Source organism: Tyto alba, unplaced genomic scaffold (assembly GCF_018691265.1).
Source record: "Tyto alba isolate M040663 unplaced genomic scaffold, T.alba_DEE_v4.0 Super-Scaffold_7, whole genome shotgun sequence".
In the NCBI taxonomy this organism is placed as follows: domain Eukaryota; kingdom Metazoa; phylum Chordata; class Aves; order Strigiformes; family Tytonidae; genus Tyto; species Tyto alba.
In genome coordinates, this window is record NW_024881328.1 from 18,176,968 (window position 1) to 18,193,805 (window position 16,838).

Below are 16,838 nucleotides of genomic sequence, written 5' to 3' on the forward strand. Positions count from 1 at the left end.
AAAGGAGCCGAGAGATTCCTTTTATACAGCCGCATATTTTACAACCCATATACAGATATGCCTATACACACACATAGATCTCTGCAGCAGGCCTGTGCCACCAGGGCCTTAAAGCTGTCAGGATTCGGCCTCACTGTGAAGCACCGTCCTTCTCCACGGGGCACCCTCCTTCCCGCTCTGTCCCGGGGGACCCCTCGGCTCGGTTCTCCCTCTGCACAGCGTGGAGGTGGATGGTGGGAGTGCTGGGGTCCTTGCCCACCCCCTGGCTGGGGTCGCCAGCCCCACGCTCGGGGTGATGCCGCTGGATGTGTTTGATGACCTGGAACTTCTGCTTGGCCTTGTAGGGGCAGTAGCGGCAGAAGAAGGGGTGCTCGTTGGTGTGGGTCAGGTAGTGGTGGCGCAGGCCGGCCGCCCAGCGGAAAGCCCGCCCGCAGGCGTTGCAGACGTAGGGCTTCTCCTCGCTGTGCTTCTTCAGGTGGGTCTTGAGGAGGAAGCGGGTCTTGAAGGCCTTGCCGCACTGCTCGCAGATGAAGGAGCGGGCCTCCCGGTGCCGCGTCTCCTTGTGCACCCGCAGGGCGTCTGCCCGGTTGGTGCGGTACTCGCACTCGTCGCAGCGGTACGGCTTCAGACCTGTGGCAACAGGGAAGGAGATGGCACTGGGATGGGGGGGGACGATGCCCTCCATCCCACAGCTCTTGTCATCCCTGTAACAGAGCACAGACTCCTCCCTAAACGCTCCATGTCAGCAGGCACCCCGAGACCCCCCACCCCCCTTTCCAAGGCACCAGATGGGACTTTGGGGTCCATACTACCCCCGGGCCACTGTCCCCAACCCACCAGCACAGGAGAACATGCTGCCCACCCCCCCCCCCAACCGCTGGTGGTCCCGCCCTGCCTCCAGCTGGGCCACTGGTAGCGAAGGAAACGTGGAGCTGGGGTTCCCACAGTCCCAACACCCTCCCTGGTGCCCCATCCCCGGTGGGCAGCACTCACCCGTGTGCTTTGTCATGTGGTACTTGAGCTGGTTCACCCACTTGCACTTGTAGCCGCAGTCTGGGCAGAGGTATTTCCGCTCCTCCCTGTGGATCCGCATGTGGTACTGGGCAGAGGGCAAGAGGGCAGGGTCAGGATGAGGCCACATCCCCTGCGCTGGGAACGTGCAGGGCTCTGGGGTGCCAGCGAGGGGCTCCAAGACAGCTTTGACATCTCAAACTGTGTGGGGCAAGGAGGGCTGTCTACTTGCTTGGGCAGGGGGGAAATCCACAGCGGGGTCAGGATGAGACGCTCACGACAGCCGAGCTTGCTCTGTCCCAGCCTGTGGATGGCACAGGCTTTTTTCCTCAGTTTTGGTATTTAGGGCAAAGTCCGGGTTAAAACCCAGCCCAGCAGAGCTAGCCCTGAGCTGAGCACGTTGCGCAGCCTCGCCCAGGCGGCCCCAGAGGGCTCCAGCTCAGCCTGGCCATTAAAAAAAGTCAATATTTCTTTTAGCAAAACCAGACCACTTTTCCTCTCCATTACCCCATGCCTGACCCTCCTGTTCTAGGAAAGGCCGTTTAGCATGCATGAGGATGCTAATCACCTACAGACACGAGGGAGGAGTCTGGCTCTGCTTGCAGGGAAGCTGAGCTTTCCCTGCACCGTGTCTTAACTGCTGCCACACAGCATGTTGCAATCCATCAGGCAGACAAACTTGGCTTCGAGCGGTGCAAGGCTGCACCCAGAGGACACCAGTGATGTCACTGGGAAGAGGAGCGAACTCAGACAGCTGCCCACCTCCTTGCTTTGCTACAGATCCCCCTTAACCTGCAACAGTAGGGAGCAGGGAAGAAACATATTGTACCTACATGAGTTTTATTTGTTCTCCTCCTATTCCTCTGCGAGTCACAGAAGAGGACAGAGGACAAAACTTCCCCTTGGGAGTTTCTTCTTCTTTCCCAAATCCCTGTGTCTGGATCCCCCCAACCCAGGTAGATGCAGATGTATCTCCCCAAGCAGGGCTCTCACCTTGAGACGCGAGGGGTCGGCACAGGCATATTTACAGAGGTGGCACTTGTAGGGCTTCTCGCCGGTGTGGATGCGGATGTGCCACGTGATCTTCTGCCTGTTCTTGGTGGTGTACTCGCAATCGGAGCACTTGTAGACGCGGGTGCCCCCATGGCCCTTCATGTGCTGGTCGAAGACGAGCTGGTGACAGCAGGCGAAGTCGCAGAAGGGGCACCGCAGGGGTTTGTCCTGGGGGGTGGCTGGCTCATGGCTCTCCACGTAATGCCGCACCAGCTGCTGCCGCTCCTTGGCTGCAAAGCTGCACAGCTCACAGCGGTGACTGAAATGCTGCGTCTTGTGCTCCTCCAGAGCCTCCCGGGTGGCGAAGGTCTCCTTGCAGGTGCTGCACTCCAGGTGCGGATGCTGCTTCTGCACGTGGCACTTGAGCGTGGCCTCGCTGTGGCACACGAAGCCGCAGCGTGGGCAGCCGTGGGACACCTTCTCCTCGTGCCGCCGCAGGACGTGCTGCTTGAGGGCCGTCTCGGAGCTGAAGCGGGCCTCGCAGCGGGAACAGCCGAAGTTGAGCTCGCCGCGGTGGCAGCTGTTGACGTGGCGGGTGATGTCGTTCTGCAGGTAGCTGCTGTAGTCGCAGAGCGGGCAGAAGTGGGTGGGCGTCTTCTCATGCACCCGCAGGCGGTGGATGCGCAGCTTAGAGTTGGTGCCGAAGGTCTGGCTGCAGATGCCGCAGGCGATGCGCCCCACGCCGGTGTGCAGGGACTGGTGGGCCTCCAGGCGGTAGCGCCGCGTGGTGCTGAACTCGCAGTAGCGGCACTTGTGCGGCTTCACCCCCTCGTGCTTGATGCGGACGTGCTGCCGCAGGCAGCGGGCCTGCTTGCAGGTGAACTCGCACTGGCGGCACTGCAGCTGCGGGCGCTTGCTGTAGCGCTTGCGGTGCAGCTTGCGGTGCAGGCGCAGGGCTTTGGCCGCCTTGGAGGTGAAGGGGCAGGAGGCGCAGCGGAACTCGCCCAGCGCCACGCAGCCCCGCTTCTTGTGCGTCTTCAGGGCTCGCTCCTGGTGGCAGGTGAAGGGGCAGGTGGGGCAGGAGAAACGCCTCCTCTTGGGCAGGGTGGCTTTTGGGGGGGCCGCAGCCAGCGGGAGCCCGCTGGGCTGGCCCGTTTCAACGCTGGCTGGGTCCCCCTGGGGGAGCTCGGTGCTTTGGGGTCCGTCCTCCTCGAGGTGCACCACGTGCTTCTCGGCGCAGTGGCTCTTGAGGGCCCGCCGGGAACGGAAAGCCTCAGGGCACAGGGAACACCAGAACTGCTCCAGGCTCCGGCACCCGTCCTCCACGTGGGAGGTGATGGTGGAGACACGGGAGCACACGAAGGAGCAGGCATTGCAGTGAAGCTTCCCTCCCTCCAGCCGGTATTTCTCCGAGGGCTTCCCAGGCAGGGGGGAACAAACAGCTCCACCTGGCTCAGCCCCATCTCCTTGCTGGGGAGGTTCTTCTGTCACCTCCGTGCTGTCACCCGGCAGCGATTTCTCAGGGGCAAGGCAGCCCGATGCCCATTCCCTAGCCAAACTCCCCTGCGTTTTATCAGGCAGCAGTTCAGCTTCCCAAGGGCTCTCTGCATGCCCAGACTCCTCCGAGCCTCCCTTCTCGCTCTCTGCTGTTTCTGTACCATTATCACCAGGCTGGTCATCAGGTTGGCACAACCCAGATGGCTCCTGACCAGCTGGTTTGAGGATCTTGTTCTTCTTCAGGAGGACCGGGCACTTTTTGAGGAGGTGGGTGTTGAGCCCCCTTTGCTGCTTAAAGCTGGCGCCGCACTCCCGGCACACGAGCGGGGCTCGTCGGCTCTGGCAGCTGGCTTTAGAGTGCAGGGACATGGACTTCTCCTTCCGCGTGATGTATGAGCACTTCTCACACTTAAAGATCTGGCTCTCTGACTGCACCACCAGCATCTGCACCCTGCCCTCCAGCACCAGCGTCTCCGCCTGCTCCTTGTCCTGCTTCCGCAGAGCCTTCAGCACCGACTCCGAGCCACTCCTGACATTGTCACTGGAGGTGGCCACGTCCTCCGGGACAGGCGGGTGGCTCTGCTCAGCTGTCTTCAGCACGCTGAGCCAGGCCTCTGGCAGCTCGGCTTGGCTGGCCTCTCTCACCTCAGTGTCTGTCATCAGCTTGTGGTGGTCCGAGCATGACCCCTCAAGGTGGCCCGTGGCCTGCCTTAGGTCATCTTTTCCCTGGCTGTCTCCTGCCACTACACTGCCCTCCAGCCTCACCGCCTCATCCTCCCGTACATCTGCCTCCTCTTCCTCAAAGTCTGGGATGTCTTCAAGTGCATTGTCATTGTCCTCCAAGCCAAGGTCATCCCGGGACCCCAGCATCTCACAGGCTGTGGAAGGCTCCTTGCAGGGCAGCATTTCCACACTCTCTGGCTGTGCCGCACAGGCTTCTCCAGTCAAATGCTCCAGGAGGGGCTCAGACGAGACATTCAGTGCCTCTAAGTGCAAGGTGCAGCTCTCTGCCCCATCCCCAGAAGCAGCGATCTCAGTTGAGCCTGCAACACTGTCTCCTTGCACGGAATCATCTCCCAGGGCATTGCCAGCGGCGGGACAGCTCTGCTCCCCCTCGCCCACACCTCTCTCCACCTCGCTGCTGCTCTCCTGTGGAGCGGGATCCTGCCCAAGGAGAGGCACCACAAATGCCTGCTGGTAGCCCTCTTGCCCCCGGGACTCCAGCTGGGAAGGCTTTGCCTTTGCCCACTGCTCCTTGGCGGCAAGGGGGGAGCCAGCATCCACACGCAGGGCTGAGCCGAGCTCACAGCCGAAGAGCGCCTCAGACGAGCTGATCTCCAGCTCCTTGCTGGCGTAGTTTTCCAGCCAGTCCTTATCACCGGGGACGTAGCCGTGAATCTTGCGCTTGTGGAAGAAGAGGCTGGTGTTGCTGAAGGTGCAGTAGGAGCAGAGGGCACAGCGAAACTCCTTCTGCTTGGTGTGCTTGCAGTTCTCGTGGTTCAGCAGTGCCTGCTTGTACTTGGTCTGGTAGGTGCAGTACTGGCACTGGAAGACGGGCACCTGGTAGTTCTGCGAGTGCTTCGCCTGCATGTGCTTCTGCAGCTCGTACTTGCGCTTGCAGGCGAAGCCACACACCTCACAGATCAGACTTTTTCCCTGGTGCCGCAGCTTGTGGCTGCTCAGCTGGTCAGCACGGTGACATCGGTACGAGCACTGGTTGCATTGGTACCTGCGGGGAAAGCAGAATCGGTCAGGCAGCATGAGGAACCGGGGCAGGCTGAGCCGTGTCAGGCACGCTGAGCTCTGCTTTCCCCTTCCCAGACACAGGGGGGAAAGGGTAGCTGTTTGGTTTGCCAGATCTGATCTTTGCTGTCCAGGCAGCTCTTACCACCAGAGGCACTTTCTCCCTGCCGCAGCTCTTGGCACTGCTGGTGCTTTATACCCACCCCAAGCCTGGGGACAGCAGATAGATTCCCTAAGTATTCTATACAGTGACCAAGTCACCCCCACATACATGTGTCACACCAGTAGCACCTCCAGCATCCCCGGAGGCAGACTAGACCCTAAGGAGGTGATAATACAGAGGTGAAAAACAGTTTGGCAGAGTCCTGACATGCCCAAGCTGGCCTTGGCCCATGAACATCAGCAGAGCCCATGAACCCAAGCTCAGAGCTGCACTGATGTGGTAATACACCTCCTTGGTGGCACGGAGACACCAAAAATAGCTTTGCCTCCACAGCACCATGCTGGCCACGACCTGCAAGCTCAAAGACCACATTTCTTACGTGCCAGACAGAGCAGGCTGTAGCCATCCCCCAGGCATGAGAGAGTCCAGCACTCAACGCAGTCCGGAGCAGCAGACCCCCAGAGCAGGATTTGGGGAGCCCTGACTATGGAGCCAGGCCAGGGGAGCCGGGGGTCATACCGGAGATCTCCAGTGTGCTTGCGCATGTGGACGTTCAGGTAGTGCTTCCACTTGGTGATGTACCCGCACTCGGTGCACATGAAGTTCTTGTCGTTGGAGTGGGTCAGCATGTGCTTGGACAGGTAGCTCACATCCCGGCACGTGAAGTTGCAGAGCTCGCACTTGTGAGGTTTCTCTCCTACACACAACACAGGAACGCCCTCAGCATGACAGCCAGATAAAGCAACACGGTTTGCCTCCCCCCGCGGGGAAAGCAGATCGGCAGGAGCTGGGGGTAACAGCAGGGATGGGGGCGCACCACAACTTCAGCCAAGTGACACTAGGGTGGCAGAGCCGGTGATGGAACCCAGGAGCCCTGACCCAGTCCTCCCTGCCCACCCAGAGCCAGGACAGGACCCCTCCGTCCTGGCTCAGCTCTCGGGACTCCCACGGCAGACACCCACCAGTGTGCAGCAGCATGTGCCGGATGAGCACCCTCTTGTGCGCGGTGGCGAAGGCGCACTCAGTGCACTTGTGGATCTTCTCGTTGGCATGCATCTTGCCCACGTGGTCGTGAAACTCCACGGGGTTGAAAGTGATGTAGGGGCAGAAGCTGCATTGGAGCTGCTCGCTGCCGGGGTGTCCCTGCTTCTTGTGCTTGCGGAAAACGTGCTTGTTGGAGCAGATGAAGTCACACTGCTGGCAGTGGAAGGCGTAGTGGGTTTTCCGGTGAGCCTCCATGTCCTCAGCCGTGCCGAAGAGCAGTGAGCAGGCATAGTACTTGCATTCCACTGCCTTGATGCCATGAGCATCCTTGAGGTGACGGACAAACTCCTTCCGGTCCTCCGCGCAGTAGTCACAGCCCCCCTGGAAGCAGCTCAGCCTCTTGGGCTCGGCTTTGTGAGTCTTCAAGTGCTCTTTGAGGGCCTGGCTGAGCTGAAACTTCTCCTCACAGACAGGGCAGGAGTAAACATCGGAGTAGAAGTTGGAGATGTCCTCGTGCATGCTGGCCATGTGGCGGTTGAGGGCGTTCTTCTCCACCGAGCTGTAGTGGCAGAGCGGGCAGCGATGGGCCTTCTCGCCCGTCTCCCGCATCATGTGGATTTTCAGCTTGCTTTTGCTGGTGAAGTACTTGTGGCAGTTGGGGCACTGCAGGCTGGGGTCAGGGAAGTGCAGGTGGAGGTGCTCCACCAGGTGCGTCCGCTTCTTGAAGCACCGCTTGCATTCGGGGCACATGTGGGTTTTGTAGAGGTACTCGGAGCCCTCCGCGACATCCCCTGTGAAAGCAGAGGAGGGGGAGCTGTCGGCAGGGAAGAGCACAGGCAGATGTTCTCTCCCCGATCCAGCTGTGCCACAGCGAGGGCTTAGACACATACACAGTCACACACAGCAGCCATCTACTTGGAGGGGCTGTCCCCACCCCAAGCCACCAGCATGGTTCAGGTGAGCTCTTTACAGCTCAACACTGACAAAGCACAGCCTAAACCAGGCGTGCCCATGCGCCCCTGATCCCCAAAGCCAGGCAGGCTTTTGCCTGCTTTGGCCTGAGCCTGGCAGCCGTCATGGATGGGCAAAAGAAGGGACGTGTTTGCTTGTGCAGCAGGCAGGGGAAACAGTGCACCGGTACACGCAGGAGATGTGGGGCGACTGGGCAGCACAGGACCTCCCGGCCCCACCAGCCCTGCCAGTCTTGAGGCTGCGCTGATTATTCATAACACAAAGCCCGAGCAGCTCCTGGCTCAGCCCCGCATCCTACCTTTGAAGTGCTGTGCCCGTGGCACTCTGGCTTTCTCAGGAGCTGCCTTCCTGTCCTCTTTGGCCTCGCCTTCGCAGGGGCTCTCGCCATCCTCCTCCGGCGACTCGTCCCCACCGCTGTCCGAGTCCTCTTCTCCAGCTGATGCTTTCCGACCCTCCAAGGAGCCCTCCTCAGTTCCTGCGGGCTTTGCTGGCCTGGCTTCTGCTGGGGTGGCTCCCCAGCGAGGGTGGTAATTCCCTGCCTCCTCCTGCCTTTCTTCTGCTGCTTCAGTGGGGAAAGACAGAGATCATCACGCTCTAGGCAAGAGGGAGGCAAGCCCCGTCACCCACACACATGCAAAAAAAACCTCCTGGCTGAGATGGGGGGGTCACAAACCGTGCCACAGGGCGGCAGGAATGCAGGGCTTCCTGGCTTTCTGGCAGCACAGCCTCACCCCCCTACTCCTCCCAGTTGTAACTGGGATGCATTGACACAGTCAGCCCCTCCCGCAGCACCCGCAGGCCCCCCCCCAGCCATACCTGACGGCAGGATGCAGCGCTGCTGGAGGCCATGGGGGGCTGAGTCAGGGGGGCTGCCTGTCGCCGGCGGCTCGGCGTGGGGCTCCACAGCATGGCCCTTCCTGTGCTGCCAGAAGAGCTTGGCGTTGGCCGTGACAAAGTCGCAGTGGCCACAGTGGAAGGGGAAGTGGGCACGGTGGTGCCGCTCCATGGCCGGGCGGCTGGGGAAGAGCAGCGGGCAGGCCCGGTAGGCACAGGAGACGGGGGAGGCCCCGTGCAGGCGGCGCAGGTGGCCACGCAGCTGCTTGCGGTCCTCCGTGGCGAAGCAGCAGCCCTTCTCAGGGCAGGGCAGGGCTCCCAGCGGGGTGCGGTGGGTCTTGAAGTGCTCCTTGAGTTCGCCGGGCTGCAGGAAGGCTTCCCTGCAGACAGGGCACAGCAGGCGCTCGGGAGCTGAGCCCTCCTGCGCGCCGGCTCGGGGCAGCTCCGGGCCCCCTGGCTCACTCTGACCCTCGCTGGCAGAAGCCAACAGTGCCCCGGGAAGCTCCAGGTGCCCCGGGGGGGCAAGCAGCAGGCACTGGTGCTGGGACAGCAGGGAGGCCTCCGGGAAGCTCTGGCCGCACCTCTCGCAGAAATACAGCTCCACCACTTTGACCAACACCTCTGCAGAGAGCGACGGGTGAGCGTTAAGAAAGGGCTTTCACCAGGCCCAGAGCTTGGGGCTGGCAGCTCAGCTCCAGCTCCAGACAAGGAGGATAAACCCCTGTTGCCACAAACTACAGTTTGGAGAACTGCAGCCCTCCCCACTGCTGGGGGTATCCCAGGACCCCTCCCACAAGAGAGGGGACACCACCACTCAGGGGACCACGTGCTTCCCTTGGCAGCTTCGTGGCACGCAGTGATGCGAGGCTGCTTTGGCCCCGAACCTAGCAGGATGTGCCCACGCTGGGCACATGTGAGAAGCGTGCCCGAGGGGCAGCAGTTTGGGGTGGAGATCTCTGCCTGGTCCCTACCGACGACCTGGAGCAACCCCCCCCAGCCAGCACACAGCTCCCACAGCCACCCCTCCTCAAGCCACACACCCCACTCATGCCGGGCTTGCACTGAACGGTGGCGCCAGCCTCACGATGCACACGGGATCCGAGGCATGAGGGCACTGTGCTGTCCCCAGGGCGCTGGCTGGAGGGGACAAGAGCCCTCCTTCCCTCTGTTGCGCGTCATGGGGCCCACGCTGCCCTCCCTGCACCCCATACCTGTGGCGCTGGCCGCGTTGCTCAGTGTCACGTTGCCAGCCACTGCCTCGATGAATATTTCCACGTTGTTTCCTTCAGCGTGAGCCCCTTCCCCGGGCACGGACGCCTCTGCCAGCAGCAAGTCCTGGCTGGCAGTTAGCCGGGGAGTCCCAGCCAGGCCGGTGCTGGCCACACCAGGGCTTCCCACCGCTCCTGCCTCTCCCGGTGTGGGCAGGAGCAGCTCCGAGCACAGGGCCTCCATCTCCCTGCTGGCACCTTCAGACACAGCCACTTCTGCGCTCATTGCCCCCTGGCACCGGCTTGGTGCTGGGCAGGGGGGTCTCTCGCTCCAAAACAGAAGAAAGTGCTTTACGCGATGGAGGAACTCAGCAGTCCGGGGGTACTACAGGATTTTGGGGGGCTGCCTGCTGCCTGTCTGCAGGCAAGGGTATGAACCAGGGTATCTCGACACTGGCTCCCTTCTGCTGTGCCCCGAGCAGGCTGCCGCACACCCCACTGCTGCGGGGGAGACGGGGGGCGCAAGGGCGCCCGGGGGCCTCTCCCTGAGACCAACGGCCAGCGCTGGCTCCCGGGGCCCAGACCCGGGCCCGGGCGGGCCCAAATCCGAGCCCAACCTCCAGACCCAGGCCCGGCCTCCAGCCAGGAGGGGCCCACCGCGAGTCCCCGCACAGGCCGGGGGCCGCCCCGGCCCCCTCGCACCGCAGCCCCGGCCCGTCCCCGCCGCCGGAGGCTCAGTCCGGGCCCCGGTAACCCCGGCGCATCTCGGTGGTGCACGCCGGGCGGGAGGGAGCGTCGCCCTTTGTGCAACTCGCGCGGCCGCTCTGCCCGGCTGCCGGCCCCCGCTCGATGGTGCGAGCCGGCAGCCGGGCGGAAGCGGCGCCGGGCGGAAGTGAGGGCTGCGGCCATAGAGAAGCGGCGCGGCGCGGGCTAGAACGGCGCGGCGGTGAGCGGGGCCGGGGCTGAGGGGAGCGGGGGCCGCCCCCCCACTTCCTCACCTTCCCCCCCCCCCCCCTCACCTTCCCCCCCCCCCCTCCTCACCTTCCCCCCCCTCCTCACCTTCCCCCCCCCCTCCTCACCTTCCCCCCCCTCCTCACCTTCCCCCCCCCCTCCTCACCTTCCCCCCCCCCTCCTCACCTTCCCCCCCTCCTCACCTTCCCCCCCCCTCCTCACCTTCCCCCCCTCCTCACCTTCCCCCCCCTTCCTCACCTTCCCCCCCCCCTTCCTCACCTTCCCCCCCCCCTTCCTCACCTTCCCCCCCCCTTCCTCACCTTCTCCCCCCCTTCCTCACCTTCCCCCCCCCTTCCTCACCTTCCCCCCCCCTTCCTCACCTTCCCCCCCCCTTCCTCACCTTCCCCCCCCCCCCCCCCCCAAGCTCCGTGGGGCCGACGGGGAGTGGGCCCTGCTGTGGGGACAGCCAGTGTGGAGCCGGGCCTCCTGCAGAAGAAGGTGGGCTCCTGCTGCTGGGCTGGCGGGGGGCGGGCCCGGGACCCCGCCGTGGACCCGAGGCCTTTGTTGGGGGGAGAGGACGCCCTGCCCCGGGAAGGGTCCTCGCTGTGGGGTTGGAGTGTGTTCTGGGGGGAGGTGGGATCCTGCGCGAGGAAGCAGAGCGTGTCCGTCAGTCTGTCGGGGGGGAGGCTCCCTCACATCCCCTGTGTCTGGCGGGCACCTGCTGAGGGGGCTGGAGAAACTTCAGGCTGGCGCCCTTTATCCAGATGCGGAGATGCTGCTTCGTGCGCCCACTTCCAGCAGCAAAGAACCTCGGCTCAGCCTGGGGATGCACTTCAGCTTTTCAAACAATAAACCCTAAATAACTGCAGCGGTCAGTGACTTCTAGCTGCTTGAAGAATAAAACTCTGTAAAACACTGGGCTTGTCATGGCTGAAGAGGCAGCAGATGCTCCTTTGCTGGTCTGAGAGTGTCTAGCTCCTGGCCCCTCCTGCCTGTTTCCCCCAGGGGCTGCAGAGAGGGAGGAGGCTGCTGCGGCCAGTGGCTGTCTGAACCCCCAGAAATAAGATAAGCATGGGTGTGGGGGATCCAAACACGCCGGGCTGCCTTTTGCCTTGGGAACTGGCCACCGTAAAGACCAGGCAACTGCAGGCAATCTGTTGTGTCCCCTGCTGCCATTCAGTCCTCCTCTTTCCATGCAGGTTTGTTTCCAGAGCGCAGAGACGATGCTGGGGAAAGGAGCCACTTAACCTTCCGCAATGCCCTTTTCTGACTTTGTCTTAGCGCTGAAGGACAACCCGTACTTTGGGGCTGGGTTCGGCCTTGTCGGGGTGGGCACAGCCCTGGCGTTAGCCCGGAAAGGGGCCCAGTTTGGGCTGGTGGCTTTCAGGCGCCATTATATGATCACCTTGGAGGTGCCCAGCAAGGATAAGAGCTACCACTGGCTGCTGAACTGGATCTCCCACCACGCCAAGCACACGCAGCACCTCAGCGTCGAGACGTCGTACCTGCAACATGAAAGTGGGCGCGTCAGCACCAAGTTTGACTTTGTCCCCAGCCCTGGGAACCATTTCATCTGGTAAGGGAGGGCAGGGGGAAGGCATTCTGGGGACTGACTCTTGTTTTAGCAAGGAAGCTCCAACCTGAGGGGCCCATGGAGGTAGTCAAGAGGATCCTGCCTCTTCCTTGGGTCTGGATCAGGGCAGGAGCTTGAGAGTAGTGAGAAGAGTCTGTTCACCAGTGTGAGGTGATTTCTTTATTCAAGATGAGTGTTCTCCTTGATGGACGAACTGGGCTGGGTGCAGCTGAATGGTGTTGGACCACCATCCCCCAACCCTGTCTTCCCACCCCAGGTATCGCAGGAAGTGGATTCGCATCGAGCGCAACCGGGAGAAGCAGATGATCGACCTGCACACAGGGACCCCCTGGGAGTCGGTCACCTTCACTGCACTGGGCACTGACCGGGAGATCTTCTTCAATATCCTCCGGGAAGGTCTGTAGGGGAGCCGCGTGGGATCCTGCTGGGAACAGCCTGCTCCCTGGAGATGCTCAGGGCTTCACGGGAGATCCTTTTCCCTGCCAGCTGTGCCCTCTGCCTCTCTCTGCAGCCCGGGAGCTGGCGCTGCAGCAGCAGGAGGGGAGGACGATCATGTACACGGCCATGGGAGCAGAATGGCGGCCGTTCGGCTTCCCCCGCCGGCGGCGGCCACTCAGCTCCGTGGTGCTGGAGGAAGGTGTGTCAGAGAGGCTGGTCCAGGACGTGAAGGAGTTCATCGACAACCCCAAGTGGTACAGCGAGAGAGGCAAGGCTCTGGTGTGGCATCCTCTGTACCGTGCCCAGCGTGGCTCCTTGCCCATCCCCGCAGCCACAGCTGTGGGGCACCACCTTGGGCACATCCCGCAAACGAGCAAGCCCAAGTGCTGAGGTCAGGCCTGAGACTGCAAAGGGACAAACTCCCCTCGCTTCAATCCAATCCTGGAAACCGTGATAAGCCACGGGGCTCATTGCTCCTGCAACGCTGCTGTGGGGTGGGATAGGATGCCCCTGGTCCCCTCTGGAGATGGCTGCAGAGAGATTTTTTGCCCTGCTGCTTGCCTTCCCCTGCTGTAGCCTTTATGCGTGCTCAGCACAGCCCCTCTGCTCTGTGGGAGAGTGCTCAGAGCAAACGAGCTGGTTTCTAAAAGGACACTGTCTTCCTAGGGATCCCCTACCGAAGAGGCTACCTGCTGTATGGTCCTCCCGGCTGTGGGAAAAGCAGCTTCATGTGAGTATTGCCGGCTGGCTAACAGCACCTTTCTTGCCCGCTGCCTGCTCTGGGGCACAGCAGCCTCTGCTGAGAGGGTGTGGATGAGTTTGCATTTGAAATGAGTTTGGATTTGAAATGCAGGAGTGGGCTGTGCCTCCTGTGCGGTGCCTGGTGTAAGTGTTTATGCTGCTGGCACCGTGAGGAGCCCTTTGCACCCATGCTTTGCACAGCACTGCGTGGCCCCAGCGGGCTGAGCAGGGGCTCCCACCCGCCCCCCATATCTGATCCCCACCAGGGAAAGGTGCCTCTGCCCTCTTCCCTGCTGCTGGGCAGGGAGATCTGGTTCTTCCTCTGCTCTGGGCTTTCTCACTGTGATTCACTGCTGTGGTTTGTGCCCTTCCCAGCACAGCCCTGGCCGGGGAGCTGCAGTACAGTATCTGCCTGCTGAGCCTCAGCGACCGCAGCCTCTCCGATGACCGGCTCAATCACCTCCTGAGCGTGGCACCGCAGCAGAGCATCATCCTGCTGGAGGATGTGGATGCTGCCTTCGTCAGCCGGGACCTCGCTGCTGAGAGTGAGTGGTGCCCCTGTTCCTCTGCCAGCAGCGGGAGGGACGTTTGCCAGCTGTGCTGGGGAAAGGTTTGGACTCTGGGCTGCTCTGCTGCAACAGCAGAGACCAGGAGTGGGCAGCTCTCTGGGGGCTTGGGGCCCAAGCTGTACCTTGCCCAGTTTTGGCTAGGCTATATAAAGGGAAATTTTGGGTCCTTTATCCTCAGGCAAAGACACTTCTCCTGCCCATCTATTTTCAGCATGAGGGAGGAGGTGGCTTTCCCCCTCATTCTGTTTTTGGGTTCCCAGGGTTGCAGGTGGGCAGGAGGTGAATGTGCTGCCAGCCAGGCAGAGGCAGAAGGTCAGCCTCTGGGCAAGGAGAGAGCAGGGAGCCTGGCTTAAGCCTCGGGTGATAGGGAGGTGGCCCACAAGTTTGCGTGGGGTTAGTGGCCAGCGGATATGATCTCAGACACCTCTGTCCCCAGACCCGGCTGTGTACCAAGGCATGGGGCGCCTGACCTTCAGCGGCCTCCTCAACGCGCTGGATGGTGTGGCCTCCACAGAGGCCAGGATTGTCTTCATGACCACCAACTACGTGGACAGGTCAGAGCTGCTCTCTGGGAGGGAACAGGGAGGGTAGCACAGGAAAGACTTGCTCCCTTTTGACATGCTTTATGGAGAGCTGTTTGCATCCTGCAGCGTGAAGACTGGGGGTTCAGGTTTCCCGAATCCTCCCTTGGGATGCAAATCCCTTGATTGCTAATCAGGATCCCTTTTGCTGGAGCCTCGGATGCTTCCTTGCTGTTCAGACCATGGTTGTGCCCTTCAGGAGTGGTACCACCTTCCTGCCCATGGGGATCTGCAGGTTTTGGGGTTGTGGCCGTGCTGCGAGTGAAAGGCCGGCCCCATGTGCAGCCCGTTGGGTGGGCAGGGTGCTGGCTGGGCCAGACGCTGCCCCATGGCAGGCTTGGCTCACTCCAGGCTGTGCTGGCCTAGGGGGTTGTTCAAAGATTGCTCATGGGACAGAGGTGGGCAGAGCTGTTTCGCAGGACACGCTCGTCCTCCTCCAGACCCAGCCCTTCCCCAGCTCTCTTGCTTCTTTTGGGTTGATTTCCCCCCTCAACCCCCTAGGGACAAACCTCTTCCCCAGCTTTACCATCTCACAGTGCAGAGCACCTTGCGGATAGGATGCTGGCTGTGCTAGCGTCGGGGGGGAGGGCTTCCTGCAGGACCCATCCTGCAGTGAACACTTCGATCAAGTTTTCAAGGCCCCCCTGTGCCCCTCGACAGGCTGGACCCAGCCCTGGTGCGTCCCGGCCGCGTGGATCTCAAGCAGTACGTGGGCCACTGCTCCCGCTGGCAGCTTGCCTGCATGTTCCAGCGCTTCTACCCTGAGCAGCCCCCGGCTGCAGCCGAGCGGTTTGCGGAGCAGGCGCTGGCAGTCTCCAAACAGATCAGCGCTGCCCAGGTGCAGGGCCACTTCATGCTCTACAAGACAGACCCTGAAGGAGCAATTTCAAACATACGCTCCATCCTGCTGTGACCAGAGGCCAGCTTTCCCCTGCCACTCTGAGAGGACTGGGACAAGGACGTGACCATCCTGGGGATGCCACGGAGCTGCCCAGCCACGCAGGCCAGGTCTCTGTTCACCTCTCCTCATCAAGGTCTCGGCTTTTTCTTGAAACACGTGGAGAGTCAGAGCTGCCAGCCTTGCAGCAGGGAGAGGGAATCGGCTCTTGCTGCTCCCCAGACTCGGGTGCTACTGCACCGGCCCCACTCGCCAATGTGTGCCTCACGTTGGGATGGGATTGCCGTAAGCTGCCAAGGATGTGAATCCCTTTCCTTGCGGAGCAGCCTGAGGGTGTCCCAGAAGGGCATATCCCTGGGGGCAGAACACTGGAGTGCTGCAAGAGCTGCTGGTCTTCGAAGAGACAACGGTCTTCACTGATTTGTGAATATCCTTTGTGAAATGCATAACACTGCTCTTGGCTCTCTGGTCCCTTTGTATGTTAGCTGCCCCACTGCTGGTCCGGAGCCCTCCTGACCAGGGCCTGGCATGGCCAGTACTGCAAATCTAGGGTGTTTCAGGAAAAAGCAGCTCCCAAGAGACAGCTCCTTGTCCCTCTGGCTGCAGGCTGGTGTCACAGCTGTGGCTCCGCTGGGTTGCGATGCCAAATCACAGATCTGCTTGGACATCATTCCTGAGTGGGTATGACCATCCCTCTTGCCAGAAATGTAGGGCCCTGGAACTACTGCTGGCCTGCATTGGGGTGAGGTAAGAGGCTTTGGCTGGTTATAGAATATGTTCTCGAGAGCTTTATGTTAACCCCATTGTGAATTTCTGCAGCCAGGCCAGCCCAGTGCAAAGTGCAGAAATCCCTGTTGGAGGTGACAGCTCCTCTTCTTCCAGCAGGCAATGCCCTGCGTGGCTGAAGGAGGGATTTGGCCCACTGCTGGCAGTCTTGCAGCCTTTTCCCTGTCACTGGGCTTCCTTCCTGAGAGGAACAAAAGTCCTGGATGGACTGATAGAGCCACAGGTGCCTGAAATGCAATTGGGAAGTGAGCAGGTTTTGCACCTCCTTCCCAGTGCCGTGGGGTCAGGGTGTCTGTGCTGACCCACAGAACAAGCCAGCCAGAGCCTCTCCCCTCCCCAGTCTCAGCTTCAGAGTCCCCAGATCAGCTTCTCAAGCCAGCCCTGTGTAATGGCCTCACTTTGGGGTCTGCATCACCTTGGCAGGGCTGGGGGAGGTGGTACCACGCTAAACCTAAACCACTGTGACGCTGCTCAGCCCTCCTCTCGGCTCTGCCCTGCAGGAAGGGGATACAAAGGGGTGCGTGGGGATAGGAAGGGGCCCAACTGATGGCACCTGGCTGAATTTCAGCACAAACAGGCACTGCTTTGATTCAACCCTGGACATGCACAAATGTTTCTGCAAGTGAAGGGCTGATCCTGGGGCCAGGGGTGGTGGGGTGACTCAGGGTGGCTCCCCCAGCAGGGTGCTGGTGTTGGCACCTCAAACCCCATGCTCAGCCCTCCTGAAGAGGCTGACTGCTTAGCTCCTGCCTCTTCCTTCAAAGCTGAGGGTGAAAACTGGCCAGTGAGGCAAATGCCTCACAGCAGTCTGGGGATAGGTGGGGAGGGAGAGCCAGAGGGGCCCGACGCCACCACAAAAGAGCACAGACAACATC

The 16,838-nt window shown here is 61.5% G+C and overlaps 2 protein-coding genes across 7 annotated transcripts; one reads left to right on the forward strand and one right to left on the reverse strand.

Moving 5' to 3' along the window:
• Positions 1–15: 15 nt before the first annotated feature.
• ZNF142 (zinc finger protein 142) lies at positions 16–10,297 on the reverse strand. Of its 3 annotated transcripts, none has more exons than XM_032985256.2 (8): positions 9,409–10,297; positions 8,180–8,818; positions 7,662–7,922; positions 6,370–7,182; positions 5,927–6,104; positions 2,005–5,230; positions 994–1,099; positions 16–630 (listed from the first exon to the last, which is right to left on the reverse strand). In XM_032985256.2, the coding sequence occupies exons 1-8, from the start codon at positions 9,689–9,691 to the stop codon at positions 131–133; spliced, it is 6,006 nt and encodes a 2,001-aa protein (XP_032841147.2). In that variant the 5' UTR covers positions 9,692–10,297; the 3' UTR covers positions 16–130. The 3 variants fall into 3 exon arrangements, with proteins under 3 accessions (XP_032841147.2, XP_032841138.2, XP_032841155.2); XM_032985247.2 differs by having other exon boundaries at positions 7,662–7,925; XM_032985264.2 differs by having other exon boundaries at positions 514–656; positions 7,662–7,925.
• LOC104365562 (mitochondrial chaperone BCS1) lies at positions 10,298–15,639 on the forward strand. Of its 4 annotated transcripts, XM_042783771.1 has the most exons (9): positions 10,333–10,351; positions 10,781–10,854; positions 11,556–11,932; positions 12,207–12,346; positions 12,462–12,656; positions 13,055–13,118; positions 13,505–13,674; positions 14,135–14,252; positions 14,940–15,639. In XM_042783771.1, the coding sequence occupies exons 3-9, from the start codon at positions 11,613–11,615 to the stop codon at positions 15,190–15,192; spliced, it is 1,260 nt and encodes a 419-aa protein (XP_042639705.1). In that variant the 5' UTR covers positions 10,333–10,351; positions 10,781–10,854; positions 11,556–11,612; the 3' UTR covers positions 15,193–15,639. The 4 variants fall into 4 exon arrangements, with proteins under 4 accessions (XP_032840796.2, XP_042639705.1, XP_032840787.2 ...); XM_032984905.2 differs by lacking the exon at positions 10,781–10,854 and having other exon boundaries at positions 10,298–10,351; XM_032984896.2 differs by lacking the exon at positions 10,333–10,351 and having other exon boundaries at positions 10,740–10,854.
• Positions 15,640–16,838: the final 1,199 nt, after the last annotated feature.